Here is a 27,518-nt window from a genome sequence, read left to right as displayed (position 1 = left end):
GAGAATGATAAATACACAGATATATTCAAAGTCCTTACTATAGCGAACAAAAAACATTGTTTTCAATTAATACAGAAGTGCTGTACTTATACAAATGGGCTGTGAGCAAGCGTGCCCATCTAGGGGGGTTCGAGGTGCAGACTGTGTCATTGAAATTTTTAGGGGGGGGGGGGATTTTTGGGGGTATTTTTCTCATTTGGGAGAGGGGTTCTTTGCAATATTTAGGGGGGGGGGGCATGGGTTCTTGCCCTGAGAGGGTGAACATCCCTGGCTGTGGGGACAAATCAAAAAGGCATTGGACTTGTGACTAGCTGATCGAAGAGCCTCCAAGCATGTAAATTGTGACTCAAGGACACATTAAATATTCACTCCATTCAAGGACAAATGAATTAAAAGAAAATAAGGCAAAACAGGAATCAATCATATATAACTGTCCTTATTACATCATAGCAATAAACCTTTAAAAAATGAGGCATGGAAGCAAGAAAGACAAAAAAAAAAAAAAAAACCTTTACTTAGTAATTTTAATAATGGGAAATTACCTCAGCTACCACTTCAGCTGCATTTCCTCTAGGACTTCTTATTATTGGAACCACACCTACATGAATAGAAAGTTAAATTTTTTTATTAAAGAAATTCAAAAATGAAATTCGTTTGTGAAAAACAAAGTAAAAAAGATATAATAACAGCTTCTAAAGTATATGCTACTGCTGAAGTAATGAACTTGAATAACTTGAAAAATTACACTTTGCTGCACACATTTCAGATCTAAGTTGTAATATTCAGATAACGCAACAACTCGTTAAAGAAAAGAAAGCAGAAATTCAAGAAAAAGAAAGACTATGATTCAATCAAATATGTACGGAATGCATTACATATGCATTTTTTAACAGGTCATGGTGGACTGATCATTAAAGCTTCCGACTCATAACTGAAGGGTCCTGAGTGCAATGCCAGTCGATCGAAGATCTTCTGTGATTCGTTTATGGCGACTGAGGTGCATCAAATATGTTGTAACCAAAGTCCGCCAAGTGACTCAATGACTCCGGGGGTGCTAGAGAAGGAACTGCTTTGCTTCTGGTCTGGAGAGAAAAACAGAGCTGTCTTCAAGGGATTCAAAATCTTTCAGAAGTCGATGAAGTATGTATTGCTTCATCATATTAAAAATTCCTCCAACATAAGATTTAATATCCGTTTCCAATGACAGCAATGAAGACTATGAATGTGAAGTACAAATGATGGAGGTTGCCTCCACAGCTGATCAAGAGATTCAAAACTTTAAAACAATTTTATTTGCAAATGCAAACTAAGAGGTAAATTTGCAACTAAACCAAACAAATTTTCAAAAAAAATCGCTTGTATGAAAATTGGTATAAATAAAATTGTATTTAAAAACACAAACAAATAAAGATAACGCATTCTAGTTCATTGGGTAAGAATCAAATATTCAGGCATTGACTGATGTCTCTGGTATATAAATGTTGATACTCACCAACTAAAGTCTACTTTAAGAGATTTCTAACTTTTGGTAACAAAACACCACACACAAACACACATGTGTAAATACATACAGTCAACTCTCAAAAACTCAAACCTCGATAACTCGAAATTTTTGATAACTCGAAAAAAAAAAGTATTTCTCTGCACCTTTAATGCTTTTTTAATGAAATTTTATCTCTTTAACTCAAAGTATTTTTTTCTTTTTCTCGTTAACTCATTTTATTTCCCATTCACTCAAAAAAATTCCAATCCCTCAAAACTCTATTTTCAAACTCCTATGCCTTTTACTTTGTTATCTTCCCCATTTACACACTCGAGAAAAAAACGGGTCCTTGGGCTCTCTCTTTTGTTTGTGATTTTCACAGTTGTGTTTACCACAGGTATGTGATAGGGGAGACGTCTTTCAACTGCTGTTTCCTGTTAACAGTGGACAATGGTCGAATTTCTAGAATAAACGTTATCTCAACCGACCAGTTTTCAAAACACAACCCTTTCTTGTTCTAGTCTTTGTCTTCCTACTTAGCTTATTAGTGCTCGGAAAAAGCTAAGGCTTATTTTTCATCGAATTATGGCTACAAAACGAAAATGCACTACACTTTTTATTGCAAAGAAAAAAAAGGGGGGTGATTAATGTGGTTGAAAAGATGGAAAGAAAAAGATTGATATTGCGAAGAAGTTTGGTGTTCCAAACAGCACACTGTCAACCATTCTCAAAAACAAAGAGAATATTCTTAAAAACTGATGATAATCAAGGGGATCAGAAAAGAATGAAGATTGGAGTTCAAAAATGCTTGATAAAATGGATAACACAGAGTCGGACCCAGTGAGTGTTCCACTTGGTGAAAACATGTTGAGAGAACAGAAGAGGAAGACGATTACATTGAAGAACTTATCAATCCAAAAACGATCACCTTTAAAGAAGCAGAAAGTGCCATGCATGTCAAGCGGGTGTTCATTGAATCAAGACCTGATATGGACACAAAGCTATTTCCTATCTGAAAATGTAATTGACATGGAAAGAAAAAAGAATACCCGTCACACCTTCTTGACAGTTATTTTAAATAAAATATGGTAAGTTCTCATTTTCTAACCGATTTTTTAATGAGGTACATAGTACTTATATTAAATGAAATGATTTTTTGAAACATTTTCGATAATTCGAATTTTTTATGTCTTCCCTTCAATTTCGAGTTAGCTAGAGTCGACTGTATATATATTTCAAATGAAAAAAATGTATTTTCTACTTACCAAGTGTCACAAATACTGAGAATAAACTGTCTACAACATTATCAATTATTTTTTCCATTTCAGAATCTTTGACATCACCTCTATTAAAAGCTGAAAAGTAAATAAATAAAATAAAGAAAAAAAAAAAAGTTAAAAGCTATACAAATTTTAAATATTTGTCAATTTTGAAGAGTTGAGAGGAAATGGGGCAGAAATAGAAGCATGTAATGCTCAACATAATTAAATACACATGGTTGTTGATTTTGCTAAAATTTTTATGGTAATTTATTCTAATGACTAGCTGCATTGCCCAGCTTTGCCAAAAGTTTTGTCAAGTGATGCATGTTCAACAATCAGGCTTTAACTAGAGAGAGAGGAAAAAAACCATCAAAATTTCCTGTCAAAATAATCATTCTCAAAGAAAGAAAAAAGCAAATCAAAAGTTCCCCCAAAAAAATTAAATACAACACTCCATAAATACAATTACAAATAAAAAAAAAGAAGATAAATCACCAAATAATAATCAAAAGGGGAAATTTTTACCTCAATATAAAAACAAAATTTTATTTAGTCACAGCCGAGAAAAAAAAATGGCAACCTTCTGAACACTAATTAAAAAGGAGATAACGCAAATGATAACTTTCCCGATTTAAAATTTCTGTTCCATTAGGCTTAGTAGTGCTTTTTAATTTTTTCCCGGTGATTTTACAGTCTTTTTTTTAGTTTGAAGGAAGTGATTGAACTCTATGGGTGTTTTCGCGGGCTTTCGAATGGGACCTGAATCTAAGAAATCAGATAATTATTTCGGGTAGAAAGAGTCATTTAATGCCATTTTTGGGCCCTAAAATTAAAATTCGAACAGTTCGGTTCCTTTTGGAGTTCAAAAACGAACCCTACGTTCCTTCTCGGGTGCCCAAGTATCTCCCAGCCAAATTTGGTTGAGATCCGACAAAAACTGGATATGTATAGGGAACATACATACACATATATTCTTTGTTCTATCTATATAGATACTAGCAAAATACCCGGCGTTGCCTGGGTCAGTAATAATTGTGAGAAACAATCGCTACTTTCATCCGTTTTCTGTTTTAACTGAAAGAACTCAAAACACGCCGCTTTGATGTGATTCACCCATAAACGTAAAATAGCAATAAGTATTAAGTCTGAAATAGTATTCAGTTAGAAACGAAAGCAGGACATTTATGCAAAAAAATTTTAAGAATTTCCAAAACATGAAGTTTTACTTGTTTATAAAGATTTATCAGTTTTTTTTTTTTGAACATAGTCTAAAGCTTTTTCTATATGGCTATTGAAACACAAACAGTTTTAAAAAACGTAGCAGCTTGTAATCCCACCATACTTGCTTTAGTTGTTTTGGGAAATTTCAATTATTGTGGGTTCTTGGTGTGATTTAAAATGTTACCAAATTTGAGGTAATCGTTTCAAGATACCTTAGATAATGTTCCCTCCTCCCTACTTTGTAAAACTGTCTGTTACTAATTTTTGTCAAAGAGATATTGTCATCAAATATTGAGATATTTTTGTTGATCATAAAATAATGCTAAATATTTTCTTCCGAAATAAGTAGCAAAACCTGGCCAGTGTTTGTAATTGTGAATGAAGACAAACTAATGGAAGTTTTAGTGATGTTTATAGCTTTGCCTAATTTAGTTAGCAGATTATTTTACATTTTAGCAAAAGTTTTAAAGATTATTTTAATTGCAATATTTTGGTTACATGGTGAATGAAAGCAGAGAAGCATTATTATGTAGTCTTTGGCTGCAAAAACAGTGCCAATGAAAAGATTGCCTTCCGTTGTAATTGAATTGTTATGATTAATTATTACTATGTTCTTATTTCTATGAAATTAATATACAGTGGCTCCCAAAAGTGTTCGTACACCTTGAAATTTTGTAGTAAAACCAAAATAACGCAAAACTGAATTTGAATATGAAGTCCAATTTTTTTTCACGCCATTCTTATGCCATTCTGAATAAAACTTAGTAGTTTTTTTCAAAATATTGCCAGATTTTATTTTTGAAATTTGTCAAAAAATGAAGAGACGGAGAAATAATACGCCACAAAAGTCGTCGTACACTCAAATTTTTTCGAATAAATTCATGATTAAAACTAAAATTTGTCATTTTTTTATTATTTTTGCATTGTGTTGACCCTTAAAAGTCATTTGGCTTTAATTTTTTGTTTATTTATTCCTTAATATTGTGCTTATTACTTTAAAATGACTGATATTTGAAAAACACCACAAACACCATTCGAAAATTGAATTGTTTACTCACAGTAGCGGTAAATTGGTTTGAAATGTCTCTAAATTAGGTAATTTATACCATTCTATAGTGAAGTGCTTGATAAAATGCTTTAAAGACAAGAATAGGATCGAAAATACGGTAAGAAAAGGTCAACTGGCAAAGTTAACAATGCGTGATCGGAGGTTTACAGTTAAAAAAATTATGAAAAATATACATTTGAGTGCTGAAAAAATTTCTGCAGAATTGAATGAAACATTTTACGTTTAATTTTCACCTAAAATTGTTCGCCAAGTTCTCTGATTAACTGGATAAATGGGACCTCTTCCTGCAGAAATTTTCTTGTTCGTGCGAATAACAGTAAGCTTACGCTTTCCGTCGCAAAATCAATGATAAATAAGCTCAAAACGTTTTGGAACAACGTCTTACTTATAGATAAAAATAAATTTAACATTTTGGGTTAAATTGTTGTATAATTGTAAATAAAAGAAAAAATGAGGAATTTAATCTGAAGAACTTAGTTGGATCAGTTAATCAGGACGGTAAAAGTGTTTTAGTGTGAGGGTGCATTACAGCATCAGGACTTGGAAATTTGGAATTTTTTGATTAAATAATGAATCATGCTGTTCATTTAAATATTTAAAAAAGCAATTTTAAACTATTAGCCCAAAATTTGGTAATCGGAAACAACTTTGTTTTTTATCGAGATAACGATAAGAAGCACACGTTTGCGTTTGGTGCCTCAAGAATTGTCCTTAAGCTTAGAAATACCCCCTCAATCTCCAGATTTGAACTTAATGTAACATATTTAGAGATATCTGGAGGCTAGATTACGAAAATACAGCTTTGAAACGAAAATAGAGCTAGAAACAGTAAGACTCAAATTGGGGTTGAACACTTACTCAGAAATTACTCAAAAAAAGAAAGAAAAAACAATGAAATCTATTCCCAGACGTTTAAAAGCTCTTGTTGATACTGCATGATGTTCTACTAAATAATAACTTTGTAAAAAGTTAGATTATTTACTAATTTTTTGACATTTTTTCAAAGTGTACGAAGACTTTTGTGAGATAAAATTTCCGGCAATTTTTGGTTTTTGATTTTTTTAAAATTATGTTTTAATGTTTTATAAAAAATTTTCATGTAGTTTTGTTAAATATAGATCATAGATCTTATAATAAAATACCTATTCCGAAATATTAATTCTAACCAATGGATAATGGCCTATTTCATTGAAAATCGTAGGTGTACGAACACTTTTGGGAGCCACTGTATATATATTTAGCAATTGATTTCCAATTGTATGCTTGATGCATAAACGCGTTTGTAAGTCTAAGTAATAAACTTACACATATTTTGAAAAGACTATTTCTCTCAGAATAGGAAAAGATAGGTCTTTCTGCCTATATGTTAAAGCCCAATTGGTGAAAATATCTTTATGATTGAGAAAAATGAATGTCATACTTAAAATCAGCACATCCAGTAGAATAAAAGTCACTCAATACAGTACAACCACTTTTTCATGACCCGAATTTTGCAGGCCTGTGTAATTTTTGACAATAAACACTTTCTATTTTCCAACTGTTGCCAAAATCAATTGTCTTTTTACTTCGTTCTGTTATCGATTACTGGCATAGATGAGGGGAAAAATCCCAAGAAAGCAATAAATTTCATGGTTGCTCCAGAGAAGCCTTGATTTAAATTTTTTATTATGATAACTATTAATATTGCTTAAAATACACTACCAACTTAGTTATTCCATCCAAGGACTGCAGTTTCGTGCGTTTTAGCATTCATCAGCCCGGAATAGGAATCACATCAGCTGGAGACGAAAAACCTCTTAAGGGAGCCAAGAGAGCCAAACAAACTGGTAGCTAATGTAGAATTAGCACACCAGATGAGTGACCGCAACAATGGTGCGGTTCAACTCAAGGTTTGTTTGGCCCTCTTGGCTCCCTTATGAGGTTTTTTGCTTTCAGCTCATGTGATTCCTATTCCGGGCTGATGAGTGCTAAAAAGCATGAAACTGCAGTCCTCGGATGGAATAACTGAGCTGGTGGTGTATTTTAAGCATTTCTGCCTTAGCCCTGGCTTAGGGCGGTAACTTACTACCAATAACATGCTTTGCCATCAATCCTTGAGTTGAACCGCACCACTGCTGCGGTAACTCATCTGGTGTGCTAATTCTACATTAGCTACCAGTTTATTTGGCTCTCTTGGCTCCCTTAAGAGGTTTTTTGCCTCCAGCTCATGTGATTCCTATTCCGGGCTGATGAGTGCTAAAAAGCACGAAACTGCAGTCCTCGGATAGAATAACTGAGCTGGTGGTGTATTTTAAGTATTTCTGCCTTAGCCCTGGCTTAGGGCGGTAACTTAGTACCAATATTAATATTGCTCTTATAAGGCAACAAATTTTTGTAACAATGGGTTTTATATTTATTCATTTAATGGGGAAATTACAAGAAATTTACTGTTTTCCATCATAACTTTTTTAAACTGAGTTTTTTTGGAAATAAATTACAGCCTATGTTGCGTCCTGATAATGTAGCTATCTATGGTGAAAAAATTGTTAATACCGGTCCAGTAGTTTTGAAACTTACCCTGGACATACATACAAAAGTAGCCATTTATGTATAAAGATTAAAACCATCTATTTTCTTTTCCCCCCAAAACATTTCTTGTGACCCATAAAGATTCCTACAGAGAATCCTGACTTAGTATTTTCTAAAAATTGAGATGTTTCTATTTTTGATTATTGCTGTGCATTGAGCATTAACTAAAGTAATTCCTGTGAGTTTAGAATTTCCTTTAGTAGATGAATTATACTGTTTTGTAAATTTTGTGGTAGACATTCAACACAGCCTGGCAGGTTTGGGTAAACATGGTCATGGAAAGTGAAAAATTGCCATGATTGAGACCTCCAGGGTCCATGCAAGTAAGGGTCAACTATAGTTTGTGTGTATGAATTGGCTTGTGAAATACTATTTATTGTTTGCTTGATTAATTGATTAGTTGCATGAATTTCCCTGTGTGCTAGTGAAGAATATCTATTTTTGTACCTAAACATTGGAAAAAGTGTATTTTTGAGGCCCCTACATCCCAGTGCATTGAGAGTCAGTACAAGGGCAGATTAAGACGTTTGGGTGCCTCTGGTGATAAAACAAATGGGGGGCCCTTTTATTGCATTACCTTGAATAATGCAATAGAAGATAATACACAATTACATGACACAGAAAAATGTAGATAAATGCCCTCTAGGCCCTCTTATTGCATTGCCTTGAATAATGCAATGGAAGATAATACACAATTACATGACACAGAAAAATGTAGACTAATGCAGCAATTAATAGTGTTTGCCAAATAAATACACTTTCAATTCTAAAAAAAATGTTGAAGAGAATATAGAAATAATTTAAAAAGAGAAATTGTTCTGGAAATAAGTTACAGTAAAAAGCATTATTACAAATATTTAGTTATTTATTTTTGCTTTTAAGTAATTCTATTCACCTTATTAACAGAAAATGAAACAGTTGAACCAGGGTTCTCTGACGCTTGTCGATTCAAATAAGAGTAAACTTTCCCCGAAAACAATTGTCTGATATAGTGACTCTGGGAAATTGACTTTTGATCAGCTGAGGCTTAAACGATTTCATAAGAGTGAGGTGAAATGATTTGCGAAGCGATAATGATTATTGGAGTTGTACTAATCTAAGAAGTTATACTGATCAAGGCGGCCACCCTGGCTACTAGTAAACAATTTGACCGAAATTGAGACAAAATATCCATCTTACCAAAATAGTTTATAGACCCACAGTCTTGGTGTCTTAAAATGTACATATCATCTTCAAGAGTTATGAAGTTCAGATACTGATCAAACACCTGAAAACAGGAAATAATAATAAAAGCGACAGTAACATGGCATAGGAAAAACAACTTCCTAAACAAACCAAAATTATATTTATAAAAAACATTTAAAAAACAAAATAATGAGAATTGAATGCAGTTGAAGAATAAACTTTAGGACTAAAAAAAATATTTTGTTTCAATTTAGGCTGTCTTGTTATTAAAAGATCATCAAAACTTTAAAATATTTTTGCAAAAAATAAGCAATAATTCTTAAGCGTTTACATTTCTAAATGAAAATTTAAACACAAATATGCAAATATATTACAAAATATATTTTGCTATAGGAAATTCTTGCACTCTGTACACATATTATAAAATATATTTGGTTATAAGAAGCTCTTGCACTTAGAAAAAAATGGTCTAATTCTTCTGGAAAGTTTTTCACTCGTTCCTTATTGTCAAGACTTCACGCATGGCCCCGCTTAATTCTTACAGGCCTTGACCATTTATGACTTTTCTGTGTTAAACCAATGCAACTAGTAATCTAAGATGATCTGCTCTTGAAATTCTCAAAAGATGAAACTTCATATGTCGCCCATTTTGAATGGCAAGAGGTGCTGAGAGGTCATCTTATGTATCCGCCAATCAATTGACATTTTGGTGGTAAGAATGGAAACAGGGATTGCCTGTAGCGCCCTCTTTGCTGCCATGAGGTTCAGTAATTGTCATGGCCTATAAGAATCAAGTGGGGCCATGCTTCAAGACTCAATATTTAACAGCATTATATCAGCAAAAATAAAGCCTCTGTGAAATGTATTCAACCCTGTCTTTTTTTTGACCATACTAAAGAAATAAAGTTTATTAATTGTGCAAGTACTAATAAGCTTTTTTTTAGGGGGGGGGGGGAGAGGAAGTAGCATATTCATTCCTTCCCATTTTATTTTTTGTTAATAACTGCTTTTATAAAGAATATTTATCATAGCTCTATTGTTAAAATCTTAATTCATAACTTTAATCAAATTTTATAAAAAGATTTTCTTTTATTAAAATTTTTTTCAATCTAGTAATCAAATGCCAGCAGTTAAAGAGAATTAAAAAAAAATTACTTAATTTTTTATAACTGTCAATACAGTAAACTGACAGAAATCTGCACAGCTTATGTGGATCTTAGAATTTTGTGAAGTCAATTATTTGTTTCTCAATTTAGAATGTTATCTTTCAAAATTAACATTTTTTCCCCGAAAAAAAACATGAATAATAACTTTTAAAGCAAGATACACAGGGCCGTGCTCATGGGGTTGCAAATTCCGCAGCCGCACAGGGTGGCTAAAATAATACAAGAGAATAAAATGTTTCTGTTTGAAAAAGTATCTTCTTTCTAATGGTGCAATAGAATTACACAGTTAGAGCTTTTGAAGTATTTTTGTTCAAAATTTATAACATTCTAAAATTCAGGGAAAAGTTTCTAAACTGCGTTTTTCTTGCGACTTTGCATGCGTGCTACCAGGCCCAATGAGAGGCCACGTCAGCTGTGTTTCTTTCAGGCAGTGTTTGTGTGCTGCCCTAGAGGTGTAACTTGGCCACATGAAGTGGGGGCAAACTTTTCTTTCAAAGGATATTTATTTGATTCATATTCTGCTATCCAACTAAAACAATGCAAAACAGTTGTGCTTATGTTTTGTAATCCTTAAGTACAGATTTCCTTTTCCAAGTTCGTTGGTTTTTATTCGCGAATAACTTCATGGACTAATTAGAAAGTTTAAGGAATTCTAAGTACTTTTGAAATGAGTTTTTTTTCTTTTGAAGTTGTTTTCCATGATCCCAAGAATGAGTGATCTATTTCAGTGGCACAACCAGAAGAAAGTTTTATAAGGGAAGGGAACAAGTAGAAAAATGTAGATCTGATAGAAAGGGGGGTCCGGCTCTCCCCCGGAAAATTTTTGAAATTTGAGCTTTAAAAACGCAATTTTTGACTTCCTTCGCTGATGCTAGTGGGACAAAAGGTATAGGGCTCTCCAAGGAATTTCTAGAAATTGAAGCTTTAAAAATGTGATTATAGGCTATATTTATCGACGTTAGGGTAAAGGGTGGAGCTCAAGGACTGTCCTCGGTCAAATTTTTTTATAGGTCGAAATCAATTCCTCCCCCCCCCCTGCGTTCGCATTGCAGTTTCAAAAATGCAATTATAGAAAAACATTGAAGCTCTTACTGGAAGAAGGCTCTGAAGCTCTTATTTGGTAAAATTTTTTAAATTATGGTGCTAAAAACTAAAGTGGTTTTTTATTCTGAGGCTATCATTTAAAATTTTTGTAAGAGTAACTTTTCGAAAATCTCTCATGCGTGCTTCTTTGACAATTAATAACTTATGTTCAATGTTTAAAAACCCTAATTTTTTTAAACTTTAGTGTTATTTATTTATTTAATAAGTTATTTATTTTTGCACATATTAAAACTGTTGTTGGCATATGTGCGTATGTAAGCGCTGATTTTGGCCCCCTTTTGACGATAAATTTACAGAAATGCATAAAAATGGTATTTTTTTAAATTTTTTACATGGAAAGTACTGTGTTTTTCTCTAGATTTTTTTTCACTTCTTTCTTCACATAAGTTAAAAAAAAAAAAAAAAGATCAAATATTTATTTTGTTTTAGCGCATATTTTTTAGCTTTTAGTGAATATTTCAAGCATTTTTAATGCATATATATGCATGCATTTCTTCATGATTTTTAGTGCACATAATCCGGACTCTAATCGTTTTCCTTGTCTTTTTTTTTCCTGTGAAACTTAGTGAGAGGTATCTTTCTTCCCTATTTGCAATTTTTATTTTGTGACACATTTTTTCAAATTTAGGAAAAGAAAGACAATTTAATGAAACAAAATTCGACTTTAGATGAAGTAGAGATGTAAAATTTCCGGAAATTTTGAAGTGGTGGAAAAAAATCGGTTTTTTTACCGGTTTTTTTCAGGAAAAATTGGAAAAAATGGAAAATTTGATTTCTTTATGAATAAAATTTGGGTTTCTTAATAGCTCTGTGTTTCTAGTAACATATAAAGGGTTAAGCATTAAAAAATATATGCTATCCACAGATCTGTTTCTGCTCGACTGAAATACATATAAAGGTAAGATTAATTAGAAGAAAAAACCTTTTTGTTTTATAACTGAGTAGAGGGCTTTCATGGTCAAACCCAGAAATAAGTCAAGTCGTCACTCAACCAATAATATTGGGCAATGTGTGTCTAATCATAACAATTACATTTTCTATTTTAGATTGCCTTTGAAACTTCTGAAATTTTCGACTTTCAAACATGATTGATGTTTTTTTTTTTTTTTTTTTTTTTTGAAGAAAAATAATATGTTACTGTCTGAAAATGAAAGCTATTGAGTTTTGATTTTTTCCAATCCAGTCTAAGTCCAAATCAAAACTAAATTGTTTTTTCTTAAGCTGAACCAAAATTAAACTGGAGTTTAAGTTTATTCATATGGTTAAGTTTATTCAAGTAGTCATAGGGGCCCTTTTGAACAAATTTGAGTTATCATAACCAAGTTGTTCTCTGTTTGGCATTTTACTTAATAAGTAAAATGTTTTAGGGTCATTTGATCAAGAGCTATTGTTTTGAAAAATCCTTAAAAAAAAAAAAAAAAAAAAAAAAAAAAAAAAAAAAAAAGAAGACATCTGAATCAAATGTATGGAAGAGCCACACTTTAAAATACAATATCTCAACTTGAGCCCAACTGCAAAGTCTCCTTTTTTGCTTATTACAGCAGTATACAGGGTGCGGTAAAAAAAATATTGGACAAAAATTGTATTATTGAATGGAAGACAGGTAATTTCATTTTAATGAGTACCCAATTTATTTTTGTTTCTCACTTTATTAGGAAATAATTTACAATATATTACCTAATTCATGTATTGTTTTTAGGTTTTCTTTCAATTTTAAGCGAAATAACTGCTATTTTAAGTTGTTCAACCAAGTAGAACGACAGTTCGTTTGCTTGTTGTGCCTCGACAAACAGTATTTGAAACAGCATGTCGTTTCAAGTGGCTTGGAAATAATAGTCGATGTCTGGAAAGTGTACAAAAATAAACAGTGAACATTTCAGTTTTTCGTTAGGTCATCCAAAAGTGAGTTCAATGATATCCTCGGGTTTCCACAAGAGCAGTCGTTTGTGGGAATTTGTGACCGATAAGTGCGACTAAGGGGAAAAACAGCTCAAACAGAAGTTTTGCAAGTTCCAAAAATTCAGGCATTTGTATGACTCTAAAGATGCCAGAAACGTTTGAGATGGGCCCGCAAGTCCACGCTTTAAGAGATACCTTTCAACCGATACTTTTCAAGATTTACCGTTCAACCGGTTCATATCCCCCAGAACCATAGGATTTGGTCTGCAGACACCATAGGCTCCCATATAGGGGAGGAAGTGGGGGCTCAAGCCCCCTCCTTTTGTAAATGAGAACTTCCTCTTCCTTTTAATACTTTTTTCTTTGTAAAAATGTAAAAACAATTTTTCTGCAGCCATTAATGAATTAGTTGTCAAAAATGTTAAATTTTATTAGCTCTAATCTGTACTAAAGTCGGTTTCCATGGGAAAAATATCCTGCTAAACCATGGGGAAAATATTAGAGTCCCCCCACCCCTTAAAATTTTGCATATGGGCGCCCTTGGTAGACACTCCAAGCACCTTAGAAAGTGTTAGATATTGCCAAAATCTAAAGTCAGGCTTGGTCTGAGATGGAATCAGGACAAGCGATAAAAAATCCCTATTTCTTTGTGGATGAGGCCCGTAGAATGAATCAAAAAGTGAACCAGAGGACATTTTAGAAGTTATTGTATTTCTGTGGGCCTAAGAGCACTTCAGCATTGTAGACTGGATATTTTCCTTTAAACGATTCATATGGCCAAAAAGACAAGAGTGGTTCAAAGCGTTTTTGACAAGATATCTTTTTTTAAGTGGACGATCTACTCGCTCCTCCTCAATCCCATCATAAAATTGAATTCTCTAAACCAATTGCTTTATAGGGAACAGGATTGATAAAAGGATTTGCTGCCCTTGAATGAAAATTTCAATAAGCAGTTGCATCTCTGTATTACTGCAAAAGGTTGCTAGTTTGAAACCAATTAAATTTAATGATTGCTAAAGGTCTTCTCATATTATTATTTTTTGTGTTTTGTTAGTTTATTTATTTTTAATAAAGTTTCTTGGAAAATTGCTTGCCCGTGTTTTTTTTTGCCGCACTTTGTACATTTGGTTCACAGTCAGCAGAAACATAGCTTTGTGATTAAAATTATGCTTGTTTGTTTTATGAAGAAGGAAAATAAATTCTTCATTAAGGTTATTGGTTTAAGCTTTTTTGTAAAAAGTATTAAACATTTTTTGATCTATATGCAAATTATATTGTCATACAACAACTTGCATTAATGTTAGACAGTATTTTAACATAAAACGGGAGGGGGGAGGAAATTGCATCAGAATTTAAGTGTGAGAAATTTCTAATCACTTTTTGCTGAAAATTTCAACTAAAACCCTGAAAAGTTGAAAAAATTCTTTTTTTTTTTCAATTTTTCCGAAGTGGAAATTTATTTCTTCGGGAAAAAACGTTTTTTTTTTTCCGTTTTTTTCGGAAATTTTCCGTTTCCCCCCCGATTGTTTGCATCTCTAAGATGGAGCAAATTCAACGAATATTTGTTTCTGTAAATGTGCTTCATTTTAAATAATTTTTATTACACAATGTTCAGGCTTCGTTACGTGTTTCATAAACTTAAGTTTCTTATGCATTTGCAGTGTGACGGAGGACTGTCAATATGAAACATGATAGTATTTTTCTCGCTTAGAGTGATTTTGTGCATATTTTAATGATTAAGAAATGTTTTCACTACTTTTTTTTTATTTTCTAATAAAATTTTTTGTTTTTCATGATATTGCAGTACTGTCAGTCTTTTGATCTGTTACATTTTTGTGGGAACGATATAATGAACCAGGAGTGTTTTTAAAACTCATATCATCCTGTTCGTGGACACATACAGGGATTTATTTGAGGAGGGGCGGGCAAGCCAAACATGTTGGTAACTGCACAAATTGAAATTAGAAAATTATTCAGAGTTGATAATAATTTTGATTTAATTTCTTGGAGGGGAGGGGGGGTTATGTGTCACACTCCTTAAATATGCCCTTGAACCCTCCGAATTCTTAAAGTGACCTGCCCCCTTAAATACACCCATGTCCCCCCAAACTTTCAAAATGCCCCCTTGGAGCAAAAGATCTGAAAGAAACACTGGGTCAGCCTAGCCAGAAACTAGGGGCCCAGGCCTTGGGGAGGCCCAGCGACACTGACACAAAAAAACGAAAGAAAGAAAAAATAAAGGAAGAAAGAAAAAGAGGGGAAAAAACTCTGAATAAGAGAAGACGTAAAGATTTAGAAAAATTTACTCTGTGGCACTTAAAATAGAGTTAATTGTTTTCTAGTAAGCAGCTTTGTTTTTGTTTTTCTCTCCCCCCCCTTTTTTCGTTTTTTTTCTTATTTTGGGAGGTGGGAGGGGCCTGGCGACATAACTGACAAGGGGCCCACCTTAGCTCTCTGTGTCCCTGTGTGCTACACAAAAGTTAATGAATTCAAATTAAAAAACAATACTAGAACATATTGATAACCAAAAGTACTTTGAGCTCCTAAAATTTCAGGTTTCCAGTGTGATAAAATTTCCGTGAGCTTAAACATGTCAATTCGTTATAACAGTTAAAACTTTCGACCGAAAAACTTATTTTTTTATCCTTATTCGAAAGAACATCATCGAAGAAAAAACTTATTTTGAAAGAAAAATATGTTCTTTCTAATGCTATTAATGAAAAGAAGATACGAGGTGACAAACTTGAGCTACAGCGCTTTGAAAGTAAGCTAATTTTCACTCGAGCGGTTTTGATAGCCACTTTGGATGACAATATCTTTTTGAAAATAGATATTTAAGCTCTGAAACTGTAACCCATTAAAAACAAGTATTTTTACATTGCAATCACGAAGTACGAGCTGTTGAATTACTTTTGTTCAAATTTTATGACAACCTAAAATCCAGGAAAAAGTTCTGAAGTTAGATTTCAATTTCATATTTCATACCTCCCCCCCCCCATAGGGTTAAAGCAATGCAATTCAGATACCAGTCTTTATTTCATCAATTACATCTCTTTCGGATTCCAAAACTTTTCTTTGCAACCATATTTTCTGCCATATTTTTTAAATTTGTAATAACTTATAAAAATCTTGAACTTACTAATAAATCCGGGTGACACACTACAGTGGGTTATGCTTTAGGAGAGAATAAATAAATGACAAAACTTATTATTTATCAACTATGAAAACAAATTTTGCACAGGGCTGCTAAAACTCTAAGCACGCCCTTGAAGATACCTTTCCATAAAGAAGTACCTTTCATGGATACTTTTACTTAAGACAGTCTATTGTTTGAAGTTTCTATTAAGGGCAAGCACTTTTTCATGTCCTTGCTCAAACATTCAGCTCCACATGGTTTCAACCAAACATGATGAGACAAATTCTAAAATTTGCAATAGCGTTCTAAAACCATATCATATTTGTTTAAAGTGCAGCAAAAATTAAGGGGGAAACAGTAAAGGTTTGACTGTCAACAATGCATAAAATACAAAAATAAAATTTTCATAGACTTTTATGACTATTAATTAGTTCAGAACATTAACAAAAATTAAAAAATAAACCTAAAAACTCAATAGAGCAGAGTTAAAACCCCAATTTATGTTCCATATATACACTCATGTTTGTGAAAATTGCAACAATATGAAGAACTCATTGGAAAGGAATAAAATTTATTGCACATATTACTCATAGTGCTACAAATAAACAATCAAAATTACAGATCAATGTAATGAAAATAACTGGCATAAATTAAAATCGAATGTAGCTAACCCTCGCAGCTATGTGAGCCTGTACACGTTTTGACATCGAATCATAGAGGTCCTGAATGTCACAATTGGGAATAGCATCCCATTTGGTTTCAATCTGATGCCAGAGTTCTTCCGTACCAATTGCTGGCGAGACACATGGGCGAGTCTCCAGCCAACGTAATCCGAGACAGATTTGAGGGCGTCATATCGGGAGAACGAGCAGAACAAGGAAGTAGAGTAACCTGCCGTGCACCGAAGAATACTTGTATGTTACATGCATTATCCTGCTGAAACACAGCACCAGGAATGCTCTGAAGAAAGGGTAGTACTTCCGACGGCACAGCGTCCCTGAACTAGTGCTCGCTATTGAGGTCACCCCTATTTCGGACTAGATGGGACTGCCCTTGATATTCAATAACGCTCCACACTGCGGCGCCTGGTGTTATGCTGGTATGATGTCAGATTACACCCTTTGGGAGACGACCTTTCCATGTGTAACGTCTGACGTGTACACGTCCATCGTTACAGTGCAGATTAAATCTGCACTCACCCGAGAAGAGGACCTGTTGCTAGTTCGCACGCCATTGGGTGTGTTGGTGGGTCCATTGAAACCGGAAATGATAATGGTTGAGGGTAAAGGGAATCCTTGCATGAAGGAGCCTGGGGCAGCAGACCTCTATGAATTGTGGATGTAGTAATTGTGACACCTGTAGCCATACTCCAACATTATGCTAGCTTACGAGAGGACGCTATACGATCCATCAGTTAGGTGTGTGAGGTGTTGATAATCACGTGGCGTTGTTCCGTTGCGTGTGCTGGTGCAAGTCCTTTGGCTAATTTCATCCTCCTCTGTCCATTTTTTACAAATACACATCACAGTTGAGGCATTAAGTCACTTGCAGGCACTGATTTCTATATACGTAAGTTCACCCTCATGAATGCAAATCAGATGGCCCCATTCAAACTCCTACTCATTCGTATGACGCTCTGCGTTTTGGACGAGGCATATTGAGTACTAGAGAAACATCTACCATTGACAGATAATCATACAATGATTCCAAAAAACCTTCACAGCATTTTATGTACAGAGTCTACGCCGCAGCTCAGAGCACGTAACTCGGTCCACGCATGTGCGACGCCTCTATAATTCTAGTCAATTGCATATCTTATCCTGCTATACATTTCCTGTGAATTTCAGTTCGTTTGCATAATGTTGCTGTTGTTGTTTTTAATCTCCTTTTGGTCTGACGGAGTCAGACCAAATCGATGAAGCCGTTGACCCTTATGAAATCTGACACTAGCAGTGAACTGTCAAATATGTCGTTCCAGTCCAATCCCAGGCAGCTCAAGATATGCTGTGGTGATGCCTGGTCTTGTTGGCATTTAGGGCAAATGGGGAACCTCTTGGTGCTTCCAGAGAAAGTGAGACTTTTCAGATGTCCACTGGCGAGGCGAGACAGAAGGGTGTTAGTCTGCCTGTCACAGGGAAGGGCAAGAGATTGTCCTGGTCTTTTGCCTTTGTACCAATTGTGAAATGGAGGTATTAACCATTTTTCTTTATTATTGGCTTTTTGCTTGGAGAACAGTTCCAGATAGGTGAGCTCCGAGGTGAAAGGTGTTGGATGGGCAAGACTCTCTTTGGCAAGAGTATCGGCCAGCTCGTTACCGTAGATATCGACATGGGAAGGGATCCATTGAAAGTGGACCTTATGCTGAAGGGCTATGAGCTTTACTTTACGTAGGATTGATAGGCTAGTTTTGTCTTCTATGAGGGACCAGTTTCTGAGGTGTTGAATTGAACTTTTACTGTCAGAAAGTATCCAAAGATCACTGAAGTTGTTTTCGCACATAATTTTCTCCAGTCCTAGGTGAATGGCAATTAATTCACTTCGGAAAACTAAACAAAAATCTGGATTTTGTTGCTTTAGGAAGAACTTCTCTTGAGGAGTTTTAATGTAAGTTCCACTACCTGCCTGAATATTCATTTTGCTGCCATCTGAATATATTGTAATATCATTTGGAGAGATTTTATTGATGACTTCCAGGGCCAGTTGTCTAAGAAGTTCAGGAACACATTCTTTCTTATTGAGGGTGGTAAGGAGACCATCACAAAACTCAACATTGGAGAGGTCTGTACAAGTGCAGTGATCTCTCACTTATACACGACCAAACGCGACCAAATTTTCGCGCATAAGTGAAATTTGCGTATAAGTGAAAAACCCAAAAATTAGCTTAAATGCTATAAGTTAACATCAGTTATAGTAATACTAATAGTATACTACTAATACTAATGAATAAATTCGCACATAACTTCCATTTATACATTGTGATTTAATAAAAAAGCCAAATTTGAAGTTGTACGTTTTGTCATTTTTTATGCACTTACAGTACGTAAGCGAATTCCCAAAACCTAAAAAAATGTCGCGTGATCAGTGCTATAGTCTACGAGGATGCAAAAGATTTTCGATAGGCTATGTCAACGCGTACCGCTTGAGCACGATTTTTAGTGACGTCAACCTTTTTGTATGTAACCTGTTCTCCCCTCTCGAAGTCAATCACAAGACTAATTCCACCCCCTATTGCACACTTGTGCAAAAAAAAAAAACAAAAAAAAAAAAACGTTCTTTGAAGAATCCGAACAATGGAATAACGTCGTGTGAATGTATTTCAAGAAAGAACAAGAAGGGTACAAATCCTCTGATAAGCAAATCGTAAATTAGGTGAATTAACTAAAATTGAAAAAAAAATTTCGCGCATAAGTGAAAAGTGCATTTTAGGTTTCGCGTATAAATGAACAAGAGTTAACATTGTTTTTCTATATGGCTGGCCGGGCCCGTGAGAAAAACGTGCATAAGTGAAAAACGCGTATAACAGAGGTCGCGTATAAGCGAGAGATCACTGTATTTAAGTTACAATGAATATAGTAAGGTTCCACATTTGATGCAATTAGTTGTTGTGATTTTATCAGTGAAAAGGGGCTGTTTCTCATTTGCATAATTCCTTCATGGTGTTGCAATTTTCACAAACATGAGTGTATATACAAGGGCGCCCATATAGGGGGGCAAGGGGGGCTCGAGCCCCCCTTTGAAATGAGAACTTCCTTGCTTTTAGTGCTTTTTTCATTGCAAAAATGTATACAAATTTCTTTTCCACCCATTAATGAATAAGTTATTAAAAATATCAAATTTTAATGTCTCTAATCTATACTGAAATCGGTTTTCATGGGGAAAATATTCTGCTAAACCATGGGGAAAATTTTTGAGCCCCCCCTCCTAAAATTTTGCATATGGGCGCCCTTGTGTATATATAAATATGCACATACATATATTGTTATAGACTAAACAGGATAAAATAGAAGTTAAAAAATTGTCCAACTTGAAAGAAAAAAAGGAAACATACTGATGAAACTGAAGAAACACAACCGGCTTGTATCGAAGCACTAGCTAAATCTTCTAGCTTCTGACGTGAAATAGGAGAGATAAAATTTAAACAATAAGAGTCATATAGCTGATTTCTAAAATCCTAAAAAAAGTCAAATTTAAACTTGAATTAGAATTTTATGATAACTTTTGCATAAGATAAATACAGTAAAAACTTAAAATTGCAAGAAAACATCAAATTCCAGAGAAGTGAATTTTCCGTGCAGATGAGTGTGTGAAAACTCAATTTGATATAAATAGATTAGAGCGAGCCGGTCCTGCTATTAATACACTGAAATCTGATTTAAATACCCGAATATTGCATTAAAGCAGCTGTGATTGTGATTTCACGCAAAAAAAAAAAAAAAAAAAAAAAAAAAAAAAAAAAAAAAATTGAAAGCTTTAGGGAGATTTTCATTAAATTGTTAATGAGTTATAAAGTTACCTGTGAGTTGACATTTTATGCTAATCATCCTAAAAAAAATTATTAAAACATATCATAGGCAAAAATATAAACAAAATACACACTTTCATTATTCCACTTTGTATCAATAATGAGAACATTTAGAAAGAGTAAAATTATTGGTCAACAAGAAAATTTACCATAGAACATTCAGACAAATAAAGCATATACCTGAGCAATTCTGGTTATATTTTCATCATTTGGCATAACAAAATATAGAACAGGAACATCAGGTATAGGTTCTCTATCTGAATGTAGCAACCTAGGTATTAAGATAAAAATTTTTCATTTTTTTATATTTCAAACAAGATAAAATGACTTTTCAAATTATAATGGCATAATAAGTCTAGCAATTGGATACATTATCATACATTAATACTGCTAAAATAATCATAATATTGATCACACAATAATAAGATGGTTGTGTGTTTTAGGTTTTGATAATTGATGGACTTGTACATTTCAGCTAAGAAACAAACAAACAAAAAAAAAAAAAAAAAAAGCTTGACCTGTTTCTATTTAGTCAGAATCTTTTAAAAACCACAAATTAAAATAATTGCAAACAATAACTTAAATATTTAAAAAATATATATATACCTATATTTTTTCCTTATGATTTATTCAATTTCTGGTTTTTGCCTTTTTATATCTAAACAGATGAAGTGCCTGAAATAGAGGGTACTGTAACTTCTATTGGCCCCTTTTTTTCTCATGAAAATTATCAGAAAACTAGTCTAAATTTATCTTGTACTGCACATTAAAATTAAATCAAATTCAATTTCTGCAAAGTATTTCTGCATTAACAGTGTATGTAGCAACATAGAATCCCTGTCAACAACAAATTGCCCCCCCCCCCACCCCAGTAGAAAATAATCATCTTCAGGAATGGACACGAGGAGAGGGTCATGGAGCACCCTTAAACATCGACAATTTTATCCATCCATCATTATTACAAATACAAATGTGACGACCAGCAACAGGCTCTGGGCCCAGCTAGGCTGGTCCTAGTCAATTAATTAGTCCCCAATGAAGATCAATGGCCCTCTTAAAGCTATCCACTCCCTTGCTCATTACCGCCTCTTCCGGTAAGCTATTCCAAGTGCCCACGACCCTGCTAAAGTAGTAGTTTTTCCTGATTTCCAAGTTAGCCTGAGATTTAAATAGCTTAAAACAATGACCCCTTGTCCTGCTTTCCCCGCAAAAATTTAATCCATTTACATCTTTCATTTTGATAAATTTAAATAACTGAATCATGTCCCCTCTGACTCTCCTTTGCTCCAGGCTATACATGTTAAGCCTATTAAGTCTGGTATCATAATCTAAATCTGAGAGTCCCCTTACTAATTTAGTTACCCTTCTTTGAACCCTTTCCAATATGAAAATATCTTTCTTCAGATAAGGCGACCAAAACTGAACAGCATACTCCAAATGAGGTCTTACTAAACTCCTATATAAAGGCAGAAGAACTTTCTTAGATTTGTTTGAAATAGATCTCTTGATGAACCCAAGCATTTTGTTGGCTTTGTTACTAGCAATACTGCACTGTTGACTAAACTTGAAGTCCTGATTTATAAAGACACCCAGATCCATAACATTTTCTGCCTGATTTATGACTGAACCCTGTAAATGATATCTCATACGCTTATTTCCATGACCTAAGTGTAGCACTTGACATTTCCCTACATTAACTGCCATACCCCATTTATCTGCCCACTTAGTAATATGATCTAAATCCTCTTGCAGCTGTTTTACTTGTTCTTCATTTTCAACAATCCCCATAACTTTTACATCGTCAGCAAAACAATTCATGCTTCCAGAAATATTTTCATTGATGTCATTCATAAATATAATAAACAAAAGAGGCCCTAAAACTGATCCCTGAGGAACCCCACTCAAAACATCACTCCAATTAGAATGATTTCCTCTCACAACTACTCTTTGCTTCCTACCAGTAAGCCAATTTCTAACCCAAAGTAAAGTTTTTCCTCCTATTCCAATGTCAGCTAACTTGCTGAGAAGAGCAACATGCGGTACCTTGTCAAAAGCTTTTTGAAAGTCAATATAAACAACATCAACACATTTTTTGTTACCTAAAGCTGAGGTAACCTTGTCGCAGAAATGCAATAAATTAGTAGTACAGGATTTACCTTTCCTGAAACCATACTGCAAACTAGTCAACAGACTATTAGTCTCTAAGAACATCATGATCTTAATTTTGATCAAAGTTTCGAAAATCTTACAAATCACCGAAGTCAAACTTACAGGTCTATAATTCCCAGCAAGACCTTTAGACCCCTTCTCGAAGAGTGGCGTTATGTTAGCCAGCTTCCAGTCCTCTGGCACCGTCCCCGAGTTATAAGAAGCATTGAAAATATTCAAAATAACATCCACTAATTCCTCTGCACATTCAACTAAAATTTTTGGATAAATATTATCTGGTCCCGGAGCTTTAGTTGCTTTAATCTTTTTCAAATGAAATAAAACCTCCTCCCTGGAAAATACAAAATCCTCAAGCTGTATAATAGCTTGTGTCTTGTTAGTGTCAACTGTTGAGATACAGTTATCGTTAAACACACTGGAAAAAAAGTTATTCAGAACATTTGCAATATCCCTATCGTTTTGGATTAAATTTCCATACTCATCAACCAAAGGCCCAATTTGACTGTTTCGAGCTTTCCCAGAATTAGCGTAAGCAAAAAACCTCTTAGGGTTCCCATCAATGTCATCTGCCAGCCTTTGCTCCAATTCCCTTTTCTGAATCCGTACCAAATACTTAAAATTTCGCCTTGCCTTACCATACTGGAGCCTCTCCGCACTCTGACCATTTTCTTTAAACTTACGAAAAGTGGCTTGCTTATAATTAAGAGCTTCTTTAGTCTCCCTGGAGAACCACATGGGCCAAATTTTGGTATTAACACCTTTTCTCCTAAATGGAACATAGTCCCCAACGGTTTTAGCAAGTTTATCCTTAAATTCCGTCCACTGCTGATCTACGTCGCTATTTTCCAACCCTGACGAAAAAACCTCTTTCAAGCTCTGCCGAAGGGCAACAAAATCAGTGTTTCTAAAATTGGGCACAAACCTAAAATTATCATCTTTGCACACTTCAAATTTAACCCGGAACCTAATGCTGTTATGATCACTATCTCCAATATGCTCCCCTACACTCAACCCCTGAACAAAACTACCTATGTCACAAAAAACTAGATCCAAAATTGCCTCCTCTCGAGTTCCCTGAGTTACAACTTGATCTAAGAAACAGTCACCAATTATTTTTAAAAATCCCTCTTCTTTGCTATTACCAGGATAAAAATTATTCCAATCAATACCCGGAAAATTGAAATCCCCCATTATGATAACGGATCCCTTACTGGAGTTTGGGAGTTTGGAGTACCCACTTGTTTGTGATCATAATTTAATAATTGCATACAAGATGGATAGATGTAGAATATCATGCAAATATATTATTATCCTTTGTGTTCAAACACTTTATAAATAAAATGTAAGTGTTTGCCATAATTTTTTTAATTAATTAACTATTTATTCAAGTAAGTGTTTGAAATCATGCTTCCTTTCATTGCTTCTGATGTTAATTAATGAAGTTTATGACCTACTAGACGACTTATTCATGGACGGTTCGGTGTATTTTATTAACACCCAAACAGTTCTAGAAATTTCTTGCACCCAAAACTCAGTATTTGTCAGCCCACTTGGAGGAATCGGTGCAAAAAACTAATCAGTACCAATTCAGATTTTTTGTTCAATTTCAACAGTAGTTCTTGTGCAAGAGCGGCTATAAAAAGATGACTAAACATATATAGACACACATACATAGGGTTCGAAAATACCCAATATTCTGATATACAGTAGACCCTCTTTTTACGCAGGGGTTACATTCCATGGAAATGCCGCGTAAATCAAAACCACGTAAATTGAGACTTAATAGTAGTGTTAAAATAGGGGTTAGGTTCTGTAGATAAAAAAATACTTCATTCTAGTAATGATTAAATATGTAATAAGTTTAATGTGTACTTATATTGATTTCTATGCACAACATGCATAAAAAACACAAATTAATTTAGTGTTTATGAAAAGGAGCTGGCTACGATAGTCTTTTGGCAGTCAAAAAGTTTTCTCTGTAGTTCTTTGCAGAGCAATAACGCATCCATGATCATTTTCATGGTAGAATCTTCCTTCTTTAACAAATTAGAAAGATCATGTCTATTGTCAAGGAATGGCTCAAAATTTTCAATGCGAACGTTTTTGGTTGTGTCACCGATATCAGTATCCTCGTTGAGTTTGTCCTCCTCTGTCACTCCTAATAGCTCTTCTTCCAGTGAGTTCTGAATTGTGTGAGTTTGATAACTTTACTTCTGGAAAGAACTCTGGAACTAATCACATAAATGCCTCCAGTGGCCCAAGCTTGATTATTAGCACGCCAAAATGCAGTTAATTACATGTAATCTGTAATCTTTAGAAGTTTGAATTTTGAAAGAGGGGAAAATTCAGTCTGTATGCATTGCTGCATTTGCGTAAAACTGAAACTCATCCGTGTAAAATAAAATAAAGGTGTCAAATTTTAAACCACATATAATCGAAACCGCATAAAATAAACCCACGTAAAACGAGGGTCTACTGTACACCGAATATTTTGATATACATTCAATATTTTCAATCAGCATAAACTAAGGTCTTCAAAATAGTAAATGCATCCCCAAATCACTCTTTATTTCCTTACATTGTTATTACAGTATGTAGACTTAAAATTAAGATTTCTTTCATTATTTATATCTAAAATTCCATTTAACATCTTTATTAATTTCAATGGAGTTAATTAACATTAGCTGTTTTACTCATTTCTTTTTCTTCTGTTAGCTACTTTTACACAGTTGCATGATTCAGAAATAAAAATATGCATTAGTCGGTGCACAACCATAAGGCATTTTCTCTTTTTTTCTGACCAACGTTTAATATTTAATTAGGCACTTTTAATGTGAATTAAAATTGTTACATTACTAATAATTTTATAAACATAAAAAAATAAAAAAGGAATATTACATTAATTTGTTACATTAATGATGCATCATAAAAATATAGTACATAACTTTTTAGTTATTTTCAATAATAAATAAACAATATTACTATCATTAACATAATTTTTTATAGTTGAAAAAATAAATAACAAAAAAATCAAAATATCATGACATTTCCATAATAAATATTGGATATATATCCTGATTTTTCAATTTATATACCGACTGGTATATATCGGCGAACCCTGATCATACATTTTCCAAAAATGGTCAAAATAGGTTCAACACACCTCAAAATGAGTAAATCAACTAAAATTCAAAAACCTACATAAATTCAACATTCTCTTCCATATATTAGGTCTTAAAGAAAGTAAAAAAGATTAAATGTGAAGAAAAAAAAAATTAAGAATATTTTGAATTTCCAAAGTTTCCTTTCTTTCTTATTTCCATACTTTGTGATCTCCAAAAAATTCTGATGTGATGGAAAAAATGAAGACTATTTTCAGAATCAGTTTTTAAAAATACATAGGAATCAACTGATTTTAACTTAAAACACATGAAAAAACTCAATATTAGCAAACTTATGTAATTACATAGCAATGAAGATAACATTTTAACTCGCCATCCATTGAATCAAAAATCTTTATGCATTTAACGAAGTATCTCAATGGAGAAAAATTTATCAGATGAAACAAAAACCTTTAATAAGTTACATCAAGAGATACAGATGGAATGACTAGTGTTTTACATCTGAAATCAAGTCAGTTAAATTTATATTTAACATTTTCAATGAAACAATTTTCAAAAGGTTTTAAAATGAAATAAATTTTTGAAACATTGTACAACTTACAGATGAAGAGTAACACCCATTTCTCTTAATTCTTTTACAGACAAAAGTGGTGAAATGATATCTTGACCAAAGCGATCATACACCAAAACCTATTAAAAATGCGAAATATTTTAATGAGGAAAAACAACTACAAAACAACAAGTTTTCGCAATAATGAAACTTGAAAAAAAAAGGGGGGGGGGAGCAAATACCTTCCAAACTGGTTCAGCAACAGATGTTTTAGTCACATTGGCATTGAAATTTAACATTCTCTTTAAAGCATCTGAAATCATAGCAAACAATCAACAAACTCTGCTGAAAAATTAATTTTTTACAAAACAAGTAGAGACAACACATAAGATCACGAACAGTAAATTTTGAAAGCTAAGACATGTATTACTTTTGAAGTAACACATTTAACAAATTCTTCAAAATAAATAATTATTTTCTTCTCGCTAAAATAAAAATTAACTGCAAAAACATACATTTTTACTTCTAGAGCAAAATTTCCTTTTGATAACAAAATATAATTACCGACGTACAAAAATAACCAAGGAAACACATTTTTAAAAAGAATCAAATCCAATTAAATGCAACAGTAATTACTTATTTGCTTTTCTCTTAATACTGCACCCATATCGGAGTGTTTATAGAGGGTGAATTTAAAAAATCATAAATATACGTTTCACTATAAACCAGCAGAAAACTGTTAATACTGCTGTTATTTTGTCATATGTCTTGTATTTACGTGTCGGAAGAGATCAGAAAAAAAAAACTGTTTTCACGGTTTCCAAGTTGCTATTGCCAAATAAGTTTTGAAAAAAGTCTGAAAAGTTTTCCATTTAAATTTTCCAGCGAAGGGAGAATAAATTTAAAATTTGAATGGAAGGAACCATTTTTAATTAGAATACTCTAAAAATAATTCATTCTACTGGTTGTTATTTCTTTTTCTTTTGTTATGAGTAGTCGAAAATAAAAATGTACTCCAACTTCTATTTTCACGTCATCTTTTGCATTTGTTGTGAAGTTGGG

General features: G+C 33.4%; 1 protein-coding gene across 1 annotated transcript in view; it reads right to left on the bottom strand.

Annotated features, from left to right (window-relative positions):
* Positions 1–27,229, bottom strand: part of LOC129235253 (sec1 family domain-containing protein 1-like) — an 89,682-nt gene extending 62,453 nt beyond the window's left edge. Inside the window, exons 1-8 of the mRNA XM_054868963.1 lie at positions 27,093–27,229; positions 26,699–26,769; positions 26,508–26,596; positions 20,796–20,886; positions 20,142–20,264; positions 8,783–8,870; positions 2,749–2,838; positions 543–598 (exon numbers count right to left, since the gene is read on the bottom strand). Of these exons, the coding sequence (XP_054724938.1) occupies positions 543–598; positions 2,749–2,838; positions 8,783–8,870; positions 20,142–20,264; positions 20,796–20,886; positions 26,508–26,596; positions 26,699–26,769; positions 27,093–27,123 (639 nt within the window). The 5' untranslated portion in view covers positions 27,124–27,229. The remainder of the gene's footprint in view (positions 1–542; positions 599–2,748; positions 2,839–8,782; positions 8,871–20,141; positions 20,265–20,795; positions 20,887–26,507; positions 26,597–26,698; positions 26,770–27,092) is intronic.
* Between the last annotated feature and the right edge of the window lie 289 nt (positions 27,230–27,518).

This window comes from Uloborus diversus, chromosome 2 (genome assembly GCF_026930045.1).
Source record: "Uloborus diversus isolate 005 chromosome 2, Udiv.v.3.1, whole genome shotgun sequence".
NCBI lineage: Eukaryota > Metazoa > Arthropoda > Arachnida > Araneae > Uloboridae > Uloborus > Uloborus diversus.
This window is presented reverse-complemented; position numbering and strand designations above follow the sequence as displayed.